This window comes from Acinonyx jubatus, chromosome D3, assembly GCF_027475565.1.
Source record: "Acinonyx jubatus isolate Ajub_Pintada_27869175 chromosome D3, VMU_Ajub_asm_v1.0, whole genome shotgun sequence".
NCBI classification, from domain to species: domain Eukaryota; kingdom Metazoa; phylum Chordata; class Mammalia; order Carnivora; family Felidae; genus Acinonyx; species Acinonyx jubatus.
The window spans coordinates 20,273,449-20,291,540 of record NC_069392.1 but is presented as its reverse complement, the minus strand read 5'-3'; the positions used below and the strand labels follow the sequence as shown (position 1 = coordinate 20,291,540).

Below are 18,092 nucleotides of genomic sequence, written 5' to 3'. Positions count from 1 at the left end.
AAATAAATTAGGTAATGATGGTAGATTAAAACACAAATAAATCGATATGAGAGTATTTAGAACCCATGGCTTTAATACACAGGAGATGGAACCCTATCTGTGAGCCAGACACTGATGCATGGAGATAGACAGGGACCTGGTGAGTCACAGAAACCAGCTGGGCTCACAGGGCTTTGGCCATCGTGAAGTCTGTGCCCTGTGACCAGCAGGGGGAGCTGTGGGACTGCCCTGTGGTCCTTACACTGTTGCTCAGTGAGGGCCATTCACTCAAGACTCTGGGCCTGGAGGTAGGGCCCTGTGTGACCTGAGGGGACTCAGGGATGGGGGGGGGGGGCGGACCTGAGGGGACTCAGCAGCTGTGTCTCCTCCAGCCTAGCAGAGTCCCCTGAGCAGGGACCTGTGTGTTGCCTCAGCAGGTGCTTCCTCCCAGTCCTATCTCTGGGGTTGAAAGCAACCTCCATTCATCTCAGTATGTGGTATGAGATGAGTTCCAGCACAAGGGAGGGGCTGGGCAGTCACTGGATGGGACCCATTTGCATGGACAGCCCCTCCTGTGGCAGAGGGTGGAGGAGAAAAGGAGGCTTGGGGCAGCCCAGCCCACTGTGGGGACCAGAAGCTGTGCTACCATGGACTGGACTCCTCTCCTCCTCATGCTCCTGTCTCACTGCACAGGTTGGGAGAGGCCCGGGGACACAGGGAGCCCCCAAATCTCTATTCCTGTGCTCAGAATCCTGAGAATTCTTTTTTCCATTTCTAGCTTCATCACCCATGATTATCTGTTTGCAGGCTCCCTGTCCCAGCCTGTGCTGACCCAGCCGCCCTCCTTGTCTGCATCTCCGGGAACAACAGCCAGACTCACCTGCACCCTGAGCAGCGGCTTCAATGTTGGAGGCTACTACATAAATTGGTTCCAGCAGAAGCCAGGGAGCCCTCCCCGGTATCTCCTGTACTACTACTCAGACTCAGATAAGCACCAGGGCCCCGGGGTCCCCAGCCGCTTCTCCGGGTCCAAAGATGCCTCGGCCAATGCGGGGCTTCTGTTCATCTCTGGGCCACAGCCTGAGGACGAGGCTGACTATTACTGTGCTACATATCATGGCAGTGTTACTCACAGTGACTCAGATAACGAGGAAGTGAGATTAAAAATCTCTGGGTTCACAGATTTTGTCTCCAAGCCTCTTTTATTGAGAAGCTTCTGTGGAGGATCCTATAGGGGAGAGTCCTCTGTGGTGAGACCTGTCCTTGACGAGGTTGAAGTGACACACAAGAAATTTAATAGTGAACATATGGGAATCAACATAGACCTAGAAAGTCAAAAGACACGCAGGCAAAATGAGATCTATGTTTTTCTGAATTACATGGAAGGAGGTAGGGGTCTAGTGTTCAATGCAAAGAAATGCACTTCACAGACAGAAGAAGAAGAGTAGAGTAGATGTTTCATAAACAATGTGTGCAGGGCCCCTGGGAAACGATGGGACACAGAGGACTGTGACCAAACAGGCTTTGCTGGGTCCCCATCTGCCCCACCTCGTTCATATCCTAGGGCAGTTGTCTGTGGTGCCAGCTGTCTTCCTGGGGCAGCTGCCCCCCCCGAATGTTTCAGTCACTTGAAGAGACATGAAGAGCTTTTCCTGAGTGTATGGGCATCGACTGCTTTTTAACTCATGATAACCTTCATGTCAGTGTGGCCCATCCAGGGGAGGCCTGCCTTGTGCCCTGCAGTTCTGGTAAAAAGTTGCTAAGGCCAAGGTCAAAAGGTTGCTGCCTGTGTACTCCTCTAGGATTTTGATGGTTTCCCATCTCACATTTAGGCCTTGCATCCATTTTGATTTTATTTTTGTATAGAAAAATAAGTGTAAGAAAGTGGTCCAGTTCTATTCTTCCGCATGTTTCTGTCCAGTTTACCCCATGCCATTTGTTGAAAAGACTGTCTTTTTTCCATTGGATATTCTTTCCTGCTTTGTCGGACATGAACTGGCCATGTATTTGGGTTTTCTATTCTGTTCCATTGATCTCTGTGCCTGTCCTGTGCCAGTACCATACTGTCCTGATGACTCCAGCTCTGTAATCCAGCTTGAAGTCCGGAATCGGAGTCTCTTTAAATAGATGCTATATTATATTCACAGGCTATAAAACACAGACCCTGCTAAATATTTAATGTTACCGAGCTTTTGTGACTCCAGCGTGGCTTTGAGGCCAGTGACCTCAGTGTGATCTCCCTGTTTGCCTGGGTGACAGTCCCATGTTGCTGGACATGTGATGCCGCTGTTCCTGTCCTCATTTCCAGCAGCTTTCTTTCTTCAATGAATGCAATTTTGTTCCCTCTGTTCCTTTCTACACTGATGTCTAATTTGGTATCTGTTCAGACTCTGGTCACTTCATTCAATACTTGTTTCATCCTATGTAGTTCAAGGTTTATTTTCTCATTTTCTGTTCTGAGGATGGAAATTCATAGCCTGAGGTCCAGTCAATCACCTCCTTGTGTCCCACGTGGGGACACACCCTTCCGTGTCCTGTGCTGTGCCACAGCTGTCCCTTCAGTGTCCCCAACCAGCTCTCCCTGTCACAAATTCTGTCCTAGGACTTCCCACAGAGCAAAATCTCTAATGAGCAGCGCTGACGGCAGGCAAAGCCTGGACAAAAAGTCTCTGGGAACATGGAGGGGAGATCACATGATGGCTCCATAGAGGTCCCTGCTGGATGCTCAGGCCCTGCTCTGTCCTCACACCTGCAAAAGCCTCATCTGAATTTGCTGAGTCCTCTCTGCGCTGCTCCAGATGGGCCTCACATCCTCACACTCTGTGTCCTCCTCTGTGAAGGTGTGTGTCCCTAGGCGAGCTCCTGTTCACACTCTACTCCCAGAGGCAGCTTGCCTCCTCTGAGCCTGTCACGGGGACAGATCCCTTCTGCTGTCTGCTCCCTTTGTCCTTTCTTCAGCTCCACAGTGGTTCACAGGCTCCCCTTGGTCAGGTCTGATCACGTCCCTCCCGCTAGTCCCCTGTCCACAGAGGAAGCCCAGTCAGGGAAGGCTCACCAGGACTGCACTTCCGTCCTTCCCTGGAAGATCACTCTCATCCGGTAGAAATACAGTCATCAGGGAAGTGGATGAAGGAAGGGTTTGGGGGGAGCAGGTAAAAAGGAGAGGTTTGCCCAGAGCACCACGGGAGGTGCTAGGAGATGGTGTCTAGAGGTTTCTGCAGGCCACGTGCTCCCAGCTGGGCAGCCGTCCACTGACGGTAGGCCCAAAGACTGGGCTTTTTACTTTCCGTGGGGACTGGGAAAGACTGTTCTCTCTGGGCCTGGCAGAGTCCCCTGCACAGGGGCCTGTGTGTAGTCCCAGGAACTGCTTCCTCCGGGCCCACTCATGGGGGAAACAGCTGCATAAGGCAGGCTCCCTTTCCAAGGGCTTCAGACATGGTGAAGGCACATGGGGGAGAGGCAGGGGTGGTCTCAGTTGCATGTGAAGCCTCTCTGAGAAGGCCACAGGTAGCAGATAAGAGAGGCCTGGGACATCCCAGTCCCAGCCCTGTGGCCTAATAAGGGTCTGTGTCATTATGGCCTGGACCCATGTCCCCCTTATGCTCCTCTGTCACTGCGCAGGTAAGGACAGACCTCAGCACTCTAGGGTTGGCCTTCAGCCTGAGTCAGAATCCTCTGGCTCACATCCTCCAGTGTCTATACTCTGTCCCTTCTCCTCATTCTGATGTGTCTGTGTTTATACTTCCCTGTCCCAGCCTGTGCTGACCCAGCTGCTCTCCCTTTCCGCATCTCCAGAAACAATTGCCAGACTCACATGAACCCTGAGCAGGGACAGGAGTGTTGGTGGTTATAACATCTTCTGGTACCAGCAGGAGGCAGGGAGCCCTCTCCGGTCTTTCTGTTCTACTACTCAGACTCATACAAGCAGCTGGGACCTGGGGTCTCCACTCATGTCTCTGGATCCAAAGATGTCTCCACTAATACAGAAATTTTGCCCATGTCTGGGCTGCAGCTTGAGGACGAGGCTGACTATTACTGTGCTACAGCTCATGGCAGTGGGAACGGCTATCGTTACTCACAGCGTCTCAGATAAGGAGGAAGTGATATAAAACCCCTGGATCCACAGACCTCGGCTTCAGCCTCTTTTCATTGAGAAACTTATGTGGAGGCACAAGCAGGGGTTACATAACTTCAGGAAGATCTGTCCTTGAACAGAGGAAAGAGACATACCCAGGTTATGCCTGCAACGCGGGACAGCACAGGGCATCCCAGGAAGACACTGACATTGACGTAACACAGCCCAACTTCACGTCCCCATGGGGTCTGGATGATAAACAGGAATAAATACTGCATCTGTAACTGAACGTGCTACCCAGCAAACATTCATCCACACATCAGTTCCACCATCTCATTCCATAAAGTGTGACCTTGTGTCACTACTGATGCATCCACAGCTGACATATTGACAATAACCCTGGTCATAGACACAGTCTCCTCTCTCTGAATCAGCTACACTTGAACTTGGACCAGACTCTACAGACTCTTCCTGATAACACTCCCCACACCCTCCTTTCTTTTCTCCTCTCTGCTCCCTCATCTCTCAGGCTTAGGCCTTCAGTCTCTCCATCTGGCTTTTCAGGTAGGAACTCCGTCTCCATGTTAGGATTTCAGAGGGAACTGGAAATGATCTTGCTGTAGTTTTCAGTCTCCAGGGCCCAACTCCAGGGAGGAGAATGACCAGAAGACAGAGCTGTGTGAATCCCCTCATATTCTCCTTCCTGCTTCTGTCACTTGACAAGGCCCGGTCTTCTGATTGAGGGAAGCGTTAAAAGGTCTGCTCTCAAAGGAGCCACAATTGCCTAATAAATCCTCCTCCAGTAGAATTGGCTTTAAGACACTGACTTTTAAATGAAAAATCCTGGGCCCTCAGATGGAGAGCCATCCCTCAGTGTGTGGAGAAGCCTTAAGAGGATTTAAGGACAACTTGGCCTCATTTTTGGTCACATATGCGCATGCACGCGCCCACGCACAAACACACACACACACACACACACGCGCGCGCATGCACACACACACAGAACTCCCTCCTGAATGTATATTGTCCTGGACTCTGCAATTTCTGGGCTTCTTTGTCTCTCCAGAAGTCATGGTCAACCTGAGCTCACCCAGCCATTCTCAGTAAAACAGCCTGCAGGAGGCAGAACCTCAACCAGCATGAAACCCAGTGACATCGAGTGTAACTGAGGTCCTGTCACCAGGGCAGGATGTGCCCTGATCATCTGCTTTCTGGGACAAGTTTATGCTCAGGAATCCCAGGGCAAGTCTCCGTCCATTGGGCAGTTCACCCCCCAACCATCTCTGGGCTCCAGTCACTGCCTGAGGCTGATCAGTAGATTGATTCTGAGACAGCAGAGTCAGTGCTGCTCCCATGGAGCTCAAGGCTCATGAGGACATAACACAGACCCTCCCTGTGCTCTCAGGGCTGGCGTCACTCCCCCAGACACTCCAGTGAACCTCCAGCCAGAATGGACCTGTACTGAAAAGTCTGTCCCAACTGAGGACCACAGGGACTGTGACTTCAGGGACACAGTGCTCCTTATCTCCACCTCACCTGGAGTCACATGTGGGATCTTCGAAAGAATTTTCTGGGTCAAATTGGTCTTGGGTAATAGAAATTCATTCCTCTAGTCACTGGAGAGTGAGTGAGTAATTACTCTATTCTGAACTTGCTGGACACAAGATACAGTGACTATTGTTCTACCCACCCCTGAGATGAGTCTGACCCCCTAAGCATCCATCCTGGAAGCTCTGTGTGTTAATTCCATCATTGAGGTGGGTCTGAAGTTCACAGGAACTAGCTCTTCATGGTGTTTACCTGGACACCGCGTTGGGCTTTCCTACTCCTACTTGCAGGACAAGACCTAGTGTACAAAACTCACAATTAAAATAATAATAAAAATAATAATAAGTGAAATGATTTAGAAACAAGTTTACAGACCTCCATTCAACCAAGAACCAAAAGTCATATCATTTCATTATTTTTTCATCCATCTTTTTTCAACTACTATTTCAGTCCATATTGTCTCAGCAAGAAGCACGACTCTGTGAAAATACACTGGTGATTAAATACCTGCATCTTCCCGTTGACAGTGTTGTTGAGTTTAAATATTCTTACTGAGCTGAGTGTTGTATAAAATCACCCACGTTCATTTTGAGGCAACAGTTGTCCAAATGGTGACAGACACATGAAGTCTGCGACGAGGTCCCCGTCAGAGCACCCGTGGCTGTCACTCCTTCCCTCCTGGAGCTTCCTGCAGGTTTGTCCTTCGTGCTCTGAGGTCAGGGCCACACTCGGGCTCCTGCAGACTTGGGTCTGTGTGCTGGGGGACAGATCCTAGGAGGGAATCACTAACCACAGTGTGCGGAGAACTGTTGTTTCACGGAGGTGGAAGTAGTGACAGATGACGAAGATGGTCAGTGTAACCTCCCTAGGAAGGCACACGAGGGCGTCTACCCACAACCTGGAGAAAAGGGCTCCCTGTCTCCTCAGTGCTGAGGGAGCTTCTGGGAAAGAGAACTCTGAGCCCAGAGAGGAACCAGGGAAGAGGGAAGAAATCAGCCTCCTGCACAGAACTGGCCATGCGTCAATGTGGACCCGTCGCTGTTCTGGCCCTGATCCTCTTCTGTGTGGTTGTGCCAGAGTCACCACCTCAGTCCTGCCCCATCAACAGCCAAGGGAACCGTGGACAGACTCACTACGTGGAGCCTGAGTAGAGCAAAGTGTACCCTGAGGTGATGGGAGGTCACATAGCGGGCATCTGGCCTGGCCTGAAGGAATGGGACAGTGGACAGAGTAGTGGGGAGGCAGGAGCTCTCTTTGATGGGCTCTGGTCGCCATGTCACATAACGCTGTGTCCAGGCCTGGACACCAGGGGGTGCTCATCACTTGTGTCTGAAGAGTCAGGGATGGTCAGAGCTGGGAGTTTCCACCTGCCACTACCTGTGCCCTCTGATCATGGGTCACAGCTGTGACGTTCCCACTCCTAGCTCTACATAGCACCTCTCTTGCTCACCCCCTGGACATCCTCAGGCAGAGGCACCTAAAGCAGGACCAGTTAGGGGGCAGAGAGCTGGGGTCTCATTTGCATGGATGGGCCCTCTGGAAAGGAGATATTAGGGGGGGCTCTTCAGCAGTGGGACCACAAAAGGCAGGATCAGTGATGACCCCCACCATGGCCTGGTCACCTGTCTTGCTCACCCTCCTCACTCTCTGCGCAGGTAACTGTATGCAGGGATGGGGAAAGGGTCCTGGGAGGACACATGGGCCCTGATCCCCCTCTTGCCTCCAGATCCCAGCATCCCCCTCTCTTTGTCTCTCCCACTTATAGGCTCCTGGGAAGATGTTCGGCCCTGTCTGTGCTGACTCAGCCAGCCTCATTGTTTGTCTGGGTCCCTGGCCCAGACAGTCACCATCTCCTGCACTGGAAGTGCCAACAACATCATATTCTTAATTTTTTTTTTATGTTTATTTATTTTTGATAGACACAGAGAGACAGAGAACAAGTGGGGGAGAGACAGAGACAGAGGGAGACACAGAATCTGAAGCAGGATCCAGGCTCCAAGCTGTCAGCACCGAGCCCGATGTGGGGCTTGAACCCACAATCCGCGAGATCATGACCTGAGCCGAAGTCGGACGCTTAACCGACTGAGCCACCCAGGTGCCCCAACAACATCGGTATTCTTGGTGTGAGCCAGTACCAACAGCTCCCAAGAAGGCTGCCTCAAACTCCTCATCTATGATCATAGCAAACGACTCTCAGGGGTCCGTGACTGATTTTCTGGCCGCAGGTCTGATGACTCAGACTCTCTGACCATCACTGGGCTCCAGGCTGATTATTACTGCCAGTCCTTTGACTACTGTATCCGTGTTCATCCAGTGCTCCAGGCCTGTGGGGAAGTGAGATAAAAACCTGTCCCACAGCAATGGGACTTGCCATCCAACCCTGACTTTTTGGCCAAGTCAGCTGTTTCTTTGTTTGTTTGATATAAACTGGGGTCTGAGACCCGCTCCGGGGAATATGTCTGTCTACAAAGTCTTTCCACATTCTTTTAAATTTCAGCTTGAAGCCTGTGCTTGGAAGCAATATCTTGTGATTTTTTTTTTCAAATTTAGCATATAGTCCAGGATGTCACTGGCAGGCTGCCCTAAGGGTAGAGTCCGTGACAGGTCAGGGCAGAAATAGGGACACCAAATCCAGCTCGGTCTGAGTCAGGACACATCAGGAGTGTTCAATACGTGTCCTGGTAACAACAGCTACCGTGAATGTGCTCCCAAATACTCATCTATTATGATGGTTAGACCCTCTAGGGACCCTGCTCCTCCCTGCCCCTCCTGGGACAGCATCTCGGGCTCACACAGAGCCCCAGGCCCATGAGAACTGAAAGCAGAACCCCTTTCTCATCTGTTGGGAGGGCGAGGCCCCAGCAGCTGCTCAGGTTCAGCCTGTGACTTCTGCTTCTGATGCTCCTGCTGCTGCCACCATGGGCCCCGATGCACGCAGCAGCGCCACCTGGGAGTGAGGGCTCTGCCTTCCCTTAAGCCCCTTCCTAGACAAAGGGACTCAACGGACACAGAAAGCTCATCTCGCCCATTAGGTTGAGACACAGGTCTCTTTTCACTAAAGTTCATGGACTGGGGTCCAGTGTGCCCCTTTCCCACCTGACCTCTCAGGATCTAGCATCTGCATATTTGGCCATTTACCTATTTCTGGAAGTTTCCAGACCTGTGTAATTCTCTTATTAATCTTCACTAGGAATGCCTGTTCTTTTTGCTCTTTGGAGTGATTTCTTCTGTCACTGTTGCACCAGCCCTGGAGTATCTATGGGTGAATTGTGTTTTGCGGTCTTTTGAAATGACTTCCTGTCCATTCCCATCAGTGCTGAGATCCAACCAGTGATTTTTGTTATTCACTTGCATTGTTAATACTTACTTGCAGAAGGATGTTGAATGATAATGGTGTTTAGGTCACGTTAGCCTATTCACCTTGTAGAAATGTCCTTCCCACCCTCACCCCATTAGGTAATTTCCTGGCTGTGGGACTGAGTTCTATGTGTGTGGGAGAGAGTGTCTTATCACAGTATAAATGTCTCTGTTGCCATTATATGTGTTTTCTATCAGCAGGACTTTTCTTTCAATTTTGTAAAGGATCATTCGTGTTCTAGTGAGATAATGATTTTCATCTGTTGCTTTACAAATACGATGTCTTAGAGGATTTATCAACATATAATTCCACTCTATGTTTGCAATAAATCACATATGGTCCCAATGTCAGATTAGTTTAGTCTGATAATGGAATCTCACTGCTGATTTTTTACTTAGAGGATTTGCTTCCATATTTTATAATTTCCACAATTTTCATTTTTCTGTATTTTATATATCAAGTGTATGGATCATTGCGACAGTTCTTTCTATAGTAATTTAAATTGTCCTTTGTTATTCATGATATATATATATATATATATATATATATGTATACATATATATATATATATGTGTGTGTGTGTGTGTGTGTATTTGTTTGATATATATCAAATGAAACTATGGTCCCTGAAGGTTGTTGGTGTTTTTCGTGAAGTTAACCACATCTTACACATTTTTGTGGAAGAGTTCCTAATAATGTTGTCTATTTTATTCTAAGGAAAGTGGTCTGTTTTTCATTTTTTTAATGGAACCATTTTTACTTCCTAGTAAAGTACGCTTTTAAATTATTCTTATTAGACGTTAGCAGTATGATTTTTTCACTTTTGATTTTTGTCCACATGCCATTTCTCATTCCCATACTTGTGTATTATCCATTTTCATGCAACGGTTAGTAAGTGAATTGTTCCCTCATTTAAAAACCTGATTTTGCAGTACCGATTAGATTTATATACAGATTATGATTCCGGGGACACTAGGGGGCGCTGTGCCTGACAAGAGAGCAGGGACTGATGCCCACCTCTCCCATACATGGGAAGAGCCTGAGCCTGCTTCAGTGGGACTGGGAGCAATGACCCCACCCATGTGTGACTCTTCTGCACTGTGACTCCTCTAACCCATGGAGAAACCAGATGCTGGTCCTACCTCAGCCCTTCGGAAACCTGGTCATCTATTCCTTCTCTCTGTGACTAGAACCATCACCAGCACAGAGGGACGCAGGGACCGGCACGGGGAATGGCAGCCCCCTATTCGCATGAATGACTCCGTTCCCAAGAATGAAAGGAAAAAGGAATGGGATCCTGTCCCCAGTCCCCAGGGTGGCCCTCAGGAGTCTGTGCTGTCATATTTCCGATACGGCTCCGTGTTAATTTGCAAAATACAATGCGTATGAGAACACTCCTTGCTACCCAAGTGCAGCTCAGAGAGGAGCTCCTGCCCTCACTTGCAGAAGGTGGTCGACCCCCCCGACTGAGCCCCACCCTATTCACTATTCCAGAACTGCCATCTGCTCCTACTCTGGAATCCAGAGCAGCAGGAGCTGCAAAGTCAGCACAATTACCGTCCCTGCCCAGGTGACCAAATGTCAGGGAGGGCAGGTGGGGATGGGAATCTTCTGATGGGAAGAGAGGCTGTAGGGTGTCCTGAGAGGAGTGAGGAGTTGGAAGTCCTTCAAAATGGGAGACACAAGGTAAGTGACAGATGACAGCTTATTCAGCTCACAAGGGCATCTCTGACCTGAGAGTAGCCTGAGCTGTGACTGGATCAATCTTCCTGCAGGTTCTCTGTGCCCCTCCAGCTTCTTCATGCCCTCAGCCCTTCCTTTCACCATATTCTGCAGGCTCCTCAGACAGCTCTCCTGTGGAGGGGCAGGGGCTCTGTGTGGAGAGTGTGGGATGAACCAGGCAGAGGGGGTCCTTTCTCTCTGCCTTAGAGGTTCCTCCCTCCCCCTTCACTTCCTTGTTTCACCTTCTCTCCTCTCCAGGGCATCCCCAAATCTTTGAGCTCCTTCCCATCTGGTGACTGACCCATTTCCTTTCACTCTAATCACTTGTCATCCCTAGGTGGGACAGACCCACATATCTCAGGAAGGACTGATGATATTTGGCAACCTCCTTTCCTAAGGATTCACATAAGTGGTCTCCATGACCCCTCAACATGAAATACCCTGAACTTTTGTCTGTGCACGTCATACCCTACTGACACCTACATATTTTAGATATTAACATACATTTCAAATACGATCTTGTATTTGAAAATTGCACTTTATTGGTCTTTTACTTATAGAGGACAAATACTGAATGATTTCTATAACTTGTTAAATTGTAATTGAAGATGTCTCAGTAATGCAGCACTTGAGTCAATAAAAGCACAATTATCTGGGAATAACTTGTAATTTAAAATTTATAGGTAACTAAGTGCATAATCCCACTGTAAATATAAAAGAAAAGATGAATAACTGGAGTGGAATACGTTTTTTGTCTCCACCTTGAAATAATCCAATAGTCCAAGGTGGGTGTCAAAGCTAGAGGGCTTCTTTTAGATGATGTTGATCTAAGAGAAGAGGAATAAGGGTTCAGAGAGGAAGTGTGGAGAGATGCTGGAGGCTGAAGGAAGGAGTGAGAACTGGTCAGCCAGCAGAGAGGCGCTGGGTGCTGGGAGGTCTGGTGTCCTCTCCGAGGGGCCAAACCCTGAGGAAGCAGAGTTCTGGAAGCAGAGCTCTCCTCTCAGTCCTGATAGAACCACTGGGTCAGGAACACAGGAGACAGGAACACAGAGCCGGCTCCTCCCTGACCCTCCGTGTTACTCCCCCATTGTACCCGTCAGAGAATAGTTGGTGCTTATGAAATCTATGTTTCACAAATAGCTAAAAAGTTCTGGAACATAGAAATGAAGTGTTTCTCAAACTTGAAAGGAAGTAAAGCTTTAGAATTTTCAGTTTCCATCATAAGTGGAGATGGCCTGGGTTCTATCTGGTTATTTACCTCCTCGTGTGCACAGTGTCTGCCATGTGAGATTGCTCATTTCATGGTCATGGAGGCAGAGCGTCACTTTCTCATTCCCTCCTGCTTCATTACTTGTTCCTACTGTTCCCACATAGGAAACAAACTCTTATTATAACCCTAAATGCTATCTATGTAGCATCTCCTACAAAAGTTCAAGTAGTAATTCTCTAGACTAATCAGGTGGCTTTCTCTACACCAACATTGAAGAAGCCCATAAGGATACTACAAAATTACTCCACTCAGGACAGCATCAAAAAGAACAAGACATTTAGGAGTGAACTTAACCAAATGGCCAAAAGCCTTGGAATCGGAAAGCTACAAAAGATTGCTGAACATATTAAACAGACTTACATATATGGGAAGACAGCACGTCCATAAGATGGATGACTTAATATTGTGAAGATATAACCAACACCATCCAAATCCATCTCCACATTCAGTGATGTCTCGCCAAGTGCTTACTGCCCCCAGTATAATCCAAAGAGGTCTACTGCTCACCCCCTCTGGTTCTTTGTTTGGAAAGATGTTGGATAAATGTCTGTTCTTTGGACTGAGATGTTAAACACCCAACCCTCATGAATTCCATGGAGTGCTGAACAAAAAATCTTGGTTAGGGTCCAATGCATGTAGAGCAATAGGTCATTACTACTCCAACATTTTCAGTGAAAGAGAAGTGGAGAACCCCTCAGAAGGGAAGAGGGCTCCATTTATATTAATGTTTTGTTTATGCCAATACTCATACTGAATAAAATTATAAAACTGATATATTAAGTATATCAGAGTGTCAAATTTATAAGCATTTGTCAGGCTAAAGTTCAAGGGAAATTTGAACCCAGAAAAGTTATCAGGAACAGAAGACACATTTCTCTGACAGCATTCTATCCTCATGGCAAAGACAAGCATCAGAAGTCCTTGCGGTGTGGGTTGAAGGGACCTAGCAGGAGAATCTAAACCCACAACAACAATGGTCAAACTGGAAGGCAAGTCCAAGTAGAATTATTTTGAGGCGTGAACCACCTTGGAACTCTAAGAACTTTAAGTCTTTCATTAGGTTCAAGATGACACTAGACTGGTTATGACCCCAGGCACCTCGAAGAGGCAAACTCTGATGTCAGGTAATACCTGGTAGCATTAACACTGTGCAATCGATACACCGTGTATTTAACCACATGGAGGTCATTAGTGACCCGGAAAAAATACAACCAGTCCTAAAAAAGCACAGAGGGCACCTCTTCATCCCTCTGCACCCGTCAATGGCACCATTCTAGATCCAACTGCAAAAGTCTGGACACCATTCCAGGGGTGTTGGGAGGTGTCAGAAGGACTAGACCACTTAGTGTCTAAGCCCAGCAGGTGGCACTGTGGGACCTGTCCTGTTTGGCCAGGCTTCTGGAGCTGACCAACTAGGGAACCACTTAATAATTCTCGCACACTCGTCAGGCAGTGTCCTCACGGCAGTGTGACCCTGCAGGGACCCACATGAGCCATCAGCTCTGACTCCCTCACTCCCATGTTTTATCCTCCAACCCCGTCAGGCAGTGTCCTCACGGCAGTGTGACCCTGCAGGGACCCACATGAGCCATCAGCTCTGACTCCCTCACTCCCATGTTTTATCCTCCAACCCCAAGGAGTCAATGCCCAGGTGGTGTTCAGGTAGGGACAGGTAATCCCACAACTGGAGAAGTTTGCATAATGAAAAAATCACCTGCAATATTCTCTGGTTCTAGAGCAAGGGAACCCTGGGGAGGGGAGGATGGGAATTCCAGCAACATGTCCTCAACCAGCAGAACTTGGGGCTTCCTTGGCCTGTCCTGATTCTTTCTTTACCTCCTCTCACAGACAGGGAGTTACCTTTAGGGCTGAAGAGAAAAGATGCTGGGTTGACAGGTAGGGGAGCAACCTCCCCTGAAAGTATTTGCATGGCTTTCTTTCCATCATCTGTGCATGGCTGGTCATCACCCCCATTCTTTCTCACCTTGTAGCCTCCAGCTTTCCTTCAAGGGCCTCTGTCAGACTGTGCTACTTTGTCATCGAGGGCATCTGGGCCCTTGATAGGGGCAAAAAGAAATATATATATATATATATATATATGATATTTATTATAAATAAATATTACATATTACAAAATTATGTATAATATATAAGCAATATATAAACACACATTTTAAATATGTGTAATATGTTATATTGAATTATTACATGTGTAACTGTATTATATAACTATTAAATATAGGTATCTTGTATGATATAAAACACTATAGATTGCATATACGCATTATATGTATGTTCCATGTTGCAATTTATATATCATATATTATAATTTATATATTTAAGTAATAGAACTTAGAGAGAGAGGGAGAGGAAAATGAAGTTGCTGTCTCGGAAATAAGCTGAGTTCTTTCCACCCAGAGTGAAATTTACAGACTCTGCCAGGTGTGTGGTCTCACAGAGGAAACTGGATTTGCAGCAAAATAATGAGATCACGAGGAATAACTTGCAAAGCCTTGAGTCTCAGAGCAGGAGTGAACGGGTTCTTTTTATTTAGTCATCGGGATCGATATTCAGAAATGGGACTTTGTCACCCTGCGAAAGGTGGCTATCGGGTCGCACGGGCACACTTCGAAAACAGGACCGTGCCTGCATCCTAGGTTATGTCCGTGCAGCTTGCGCTCCTCCTCGTGTGGAGACTGACACTATAAGGAAGCAGAAGTAACCGTCCCGCGAGGGGAAGGGGCCAGGGGCCTGCTCCCAGAGCCAGTATAAACTGGAGGAGGTTTGAGCTCCTGACCTGGGGAAAGGAATGCAGGGCCTTGCTTCCTCTGACACAGCGCTGGGAGTTTGCCCTCTGCTGTGTTGTCTCTGATGTGGTGAAGCACTTTCCTGGCCTGGTGGAGATTGTTAACCTTTGTATTCCCTTTGTTCCCTTAAAAACCCTTAATTACTGAGGTGTTGTTGCATTTATTTGTAATTCTGACTCATGTTAAAAGCCACTAGGGGTTAGCTGGATCTTTCTGTCCCTTCCAACTTCGTGAGGGACTCCAGGGCCCTGGGTTCTTCTCCCACATCCAGTTTTCCAATCCTTCCTGAAACACAGGCCTTCCCAGCAGGGAAGGATTTTCTGACTTGGGGTGCCTTAAGAATATCTGAGAGTTTCTTGGGTTGGCTCAGGGCTCCCTTCAAGGTCAGGGATTCCGGCTGATTAGTGTGACTCCCCAGTTTATTATGATAAATGAAGAATAAATTCATTAGTTTTCAAACTGCCCCGATTTCAGTTGCTATTTCTAAGCAATATGATATTCGTCAATTATTTCTATATTTCATGGTGACTTATGGAAGCTGACATTGTATTTTTCAGATGTGTCAATTACTCTTTTTGATTCTTCCTTTTGTCTTAAATTTTAGATACTCCTTATATTTTACATTTGGTGCATATACAATTGTATCCTTTTTTCCCAGTGTATCAAGGATTCCTTTGATAAATAGACACAAATCAATTGGGTAGGAACCTTTGGGTAATATAAGTTGGGCTGTCAAATACAGAGAAGGAGAAAGGCAAACAGCAACCATGCACATCATATGAAACAGACAGTGTACCACAACTCTGAAATGAATAGAAAATCATATTTTATTTCACACTGTGATGAGCACTGATCTTACACTTGCGGAAATTACTTTAATGTGGGTTGAATGAAAGAATGAATGAATGAATTGAATGAATGAATGAACGAATGAATGGTGTAGACTAAGCCCTCAGTCAAGGAGTTACAGTAACACCCCCATCCTTCCTATGGGGGAGGAAAGGCATCCTTCAGCCCTGGTTGTCTGTGATGTTTCCACACCTGTCTAAATCATGGTTGCCATGTGACGCGGGGACAGCAGACCCCTCACCTGCCCTCCATCTGCTCTCCCACCTGACCTCACCTGTGTCAGTCAGGGCATCTCTGTCTCTCTGGGCATCACCCTCCTTCCACAAGACCCTCTGGAACATCCCTCCATCTCCCATAGCTGAGGGTCCACTCTGTCACCTCCCTGTGTCCCACCGGGGGACATGTGTCATTCCCCCTTCCCTGTTTCCTCTGTTGTCATCTTTCTCCAGCTGACCCCCAGTGACATCTTCCAGGTCTCCTTGTCCCAAGTTCTGTCCTAGGATTTTCTGTGGAGCTAAATCTCTAATGAGTGGCATTGACCAGAGGCACAGCTGGGATTAAAAGTTTGAGACAAATGGAGGGAGTCGCAGGGATCCCAGCAGTGATCCCTGTGGAGAATGAAATTCTCATTAAAAATAAGGAAATACGCAAGAGGATATCCATGCCCAGTTCTCACAGGAGAAGAAAGGAAGGCAGGAAGGAGGAAGACTTCTCTAATCCATGGTTCACTCAGATTTTGTCTATCCTTCCAGATCCTGTTCCCTGAGGTCATATTCCTGACCTGCAGCTCCCTCTCCAGTGACCTCATCCCCTCCTTTTCCAAGACCACCATGCAGTCCATGCTTCTGTGACCCAGGACCCCTGGACTGGCCTTGGCTGTCACTGATAGACCTCTAGGCCTGGGGACAGGAAGGCGAGGGAAGGAGCTGAGGAGTAGTGGCTTTGGGTCTCAGCCCCTGTATCTACCAGCTTAAGAAGAAAGGATAAATTCACATTTGTTAAAAGAGTTCTTCCCTCCATGGGGCCCAGAGCACCCCGGGTGACCTCTCCTCTCCCTCCCTTTCTCCACACGATCCAGCCACAGGGGTCTCAGGCACACACCATGTTCTCCTGAGGTATCTTGGGGTGCAGGCTAAACCTTCCTAAGGACCCTGTATTGCACGAGCATTTATGGCAGCCTTTGCCTGGGAGGAGCTGGACCCTCCGCTGTGACCACCAGCCATAATGACACCTGGTGGGTGTCCTATACCCATTTCATTAATTGTCAGACCCTTGCATTCTGACTCTCCTGAAGTTTGAAATAACTTGCATACACACTGACTGTACCTGTCAGTGGCTTCTGGATCTGAATGACTTCTTCCCAGTTTCTTATGCAACCTATCAGAACTCTCAGGGAAATTAAAAACAGAAAAGGCAACAAAATAACGATGATAACACAGACAATTTGTCTGGTCAGCCACGTGTAAATATCAGAGCCTTTTGAGCTGGCTTTTGTTCTCTTCACAAAGGCACATCAAATTAGTTAGTTTTCAGAGTGCAGGCACCATCCTGGCTGGTGGACAGGCCTCCACAATATGTACTCTGTATCTCCAGGGATCAGAGCCGAGGCCCTCCCTTCCCTCCAGGCTCCTGTGCTCAGGGCTGACTGAGTCGCTGTGTGTCTCCGCTGGCCTGGCGCACTGGCTGGGTACCTGCCTTTCAGGTGTGATGTCGGGAGATGACGATTAGCCCTGGGAGGAGCTTTGGGTGTCAGGTTAGCAAACTTCCCAGTGGGGCTTGTGAGGGTGAAGAGGAAGTGTCACCATTGCTCCAAAATGCTGAGCCTGCTCTCGGGAAGGTGGGTGAAGTAGATCCCTCAGATGTGAGTTTCCCACAGCTGCCACCACCAGGGCCCAATGGGCACCCCTGTGGCTGGCGTCCCGAGCCCCCAAGGCACTGACTGTGTCCTATTCTCCTCTCCTCATCAGTGATCCCAGTAGTAGGAAGGCGGTGGGGTACCAGGAGCAGGATCTCCCCCATGTGTGCACAAAGGAAGTCAACCCCATGGGTCTTTCCAGGAGGAAGTCCTGTCATTAGCGACAGCTTGGACGAATCTGCAGGACATTGCCCTACCTGAAATAAGCCCAGCGGAGAAAGATAAATACTGTGCAGTCTCATTTACGTGTGGAATCTGAAGGAAGAAAACAAATTTTTTTAATTGCTGTAACTTGTTAGTGATGGGGTGAGTTACAATAGGGGAGCACATATAAGGGTGGCAAGGGTATTTGTTTGACTATAGCTTCTTAAATATAATTTTGATTTTCAACTTTTAGTTAATAATTCCAAAAATAAACATAACGGTAAATTTACTATTTTAATCATTCTCACAGGCGCTAAGTGTAGTTGCAGTGTTATGTAACCGTCACAACTATCCATTTCTAGGACCTTTTCATCATTCCCAAAAGTAACAGTGCACCAGCAGGGGAATGGGTAACCTGGAATGAC

General features: G+C 47.9%; 1 gene segment (V, D, J or C); it reads left to right on the top strand.

Annotated features, from left to right (window-relative positions):
* The first annotated feature begins 622 nt into the window (after positions 1 to 622).
* LOC106988734 (immunoglobulin lambda variable 5-39-like) overlaps positions 623 to 18,092 on the top strand; it is a 603,934-nt gene continuing 586,464 nt past the window's right edge. Inside the window, 2 exon segments of the V gene segment in view lie at positions 623 to 672; positions 787 to 1,103. Coding sequence covers positions 627 to 672; positions 787 to 1,103 — 363 coding nt within the window.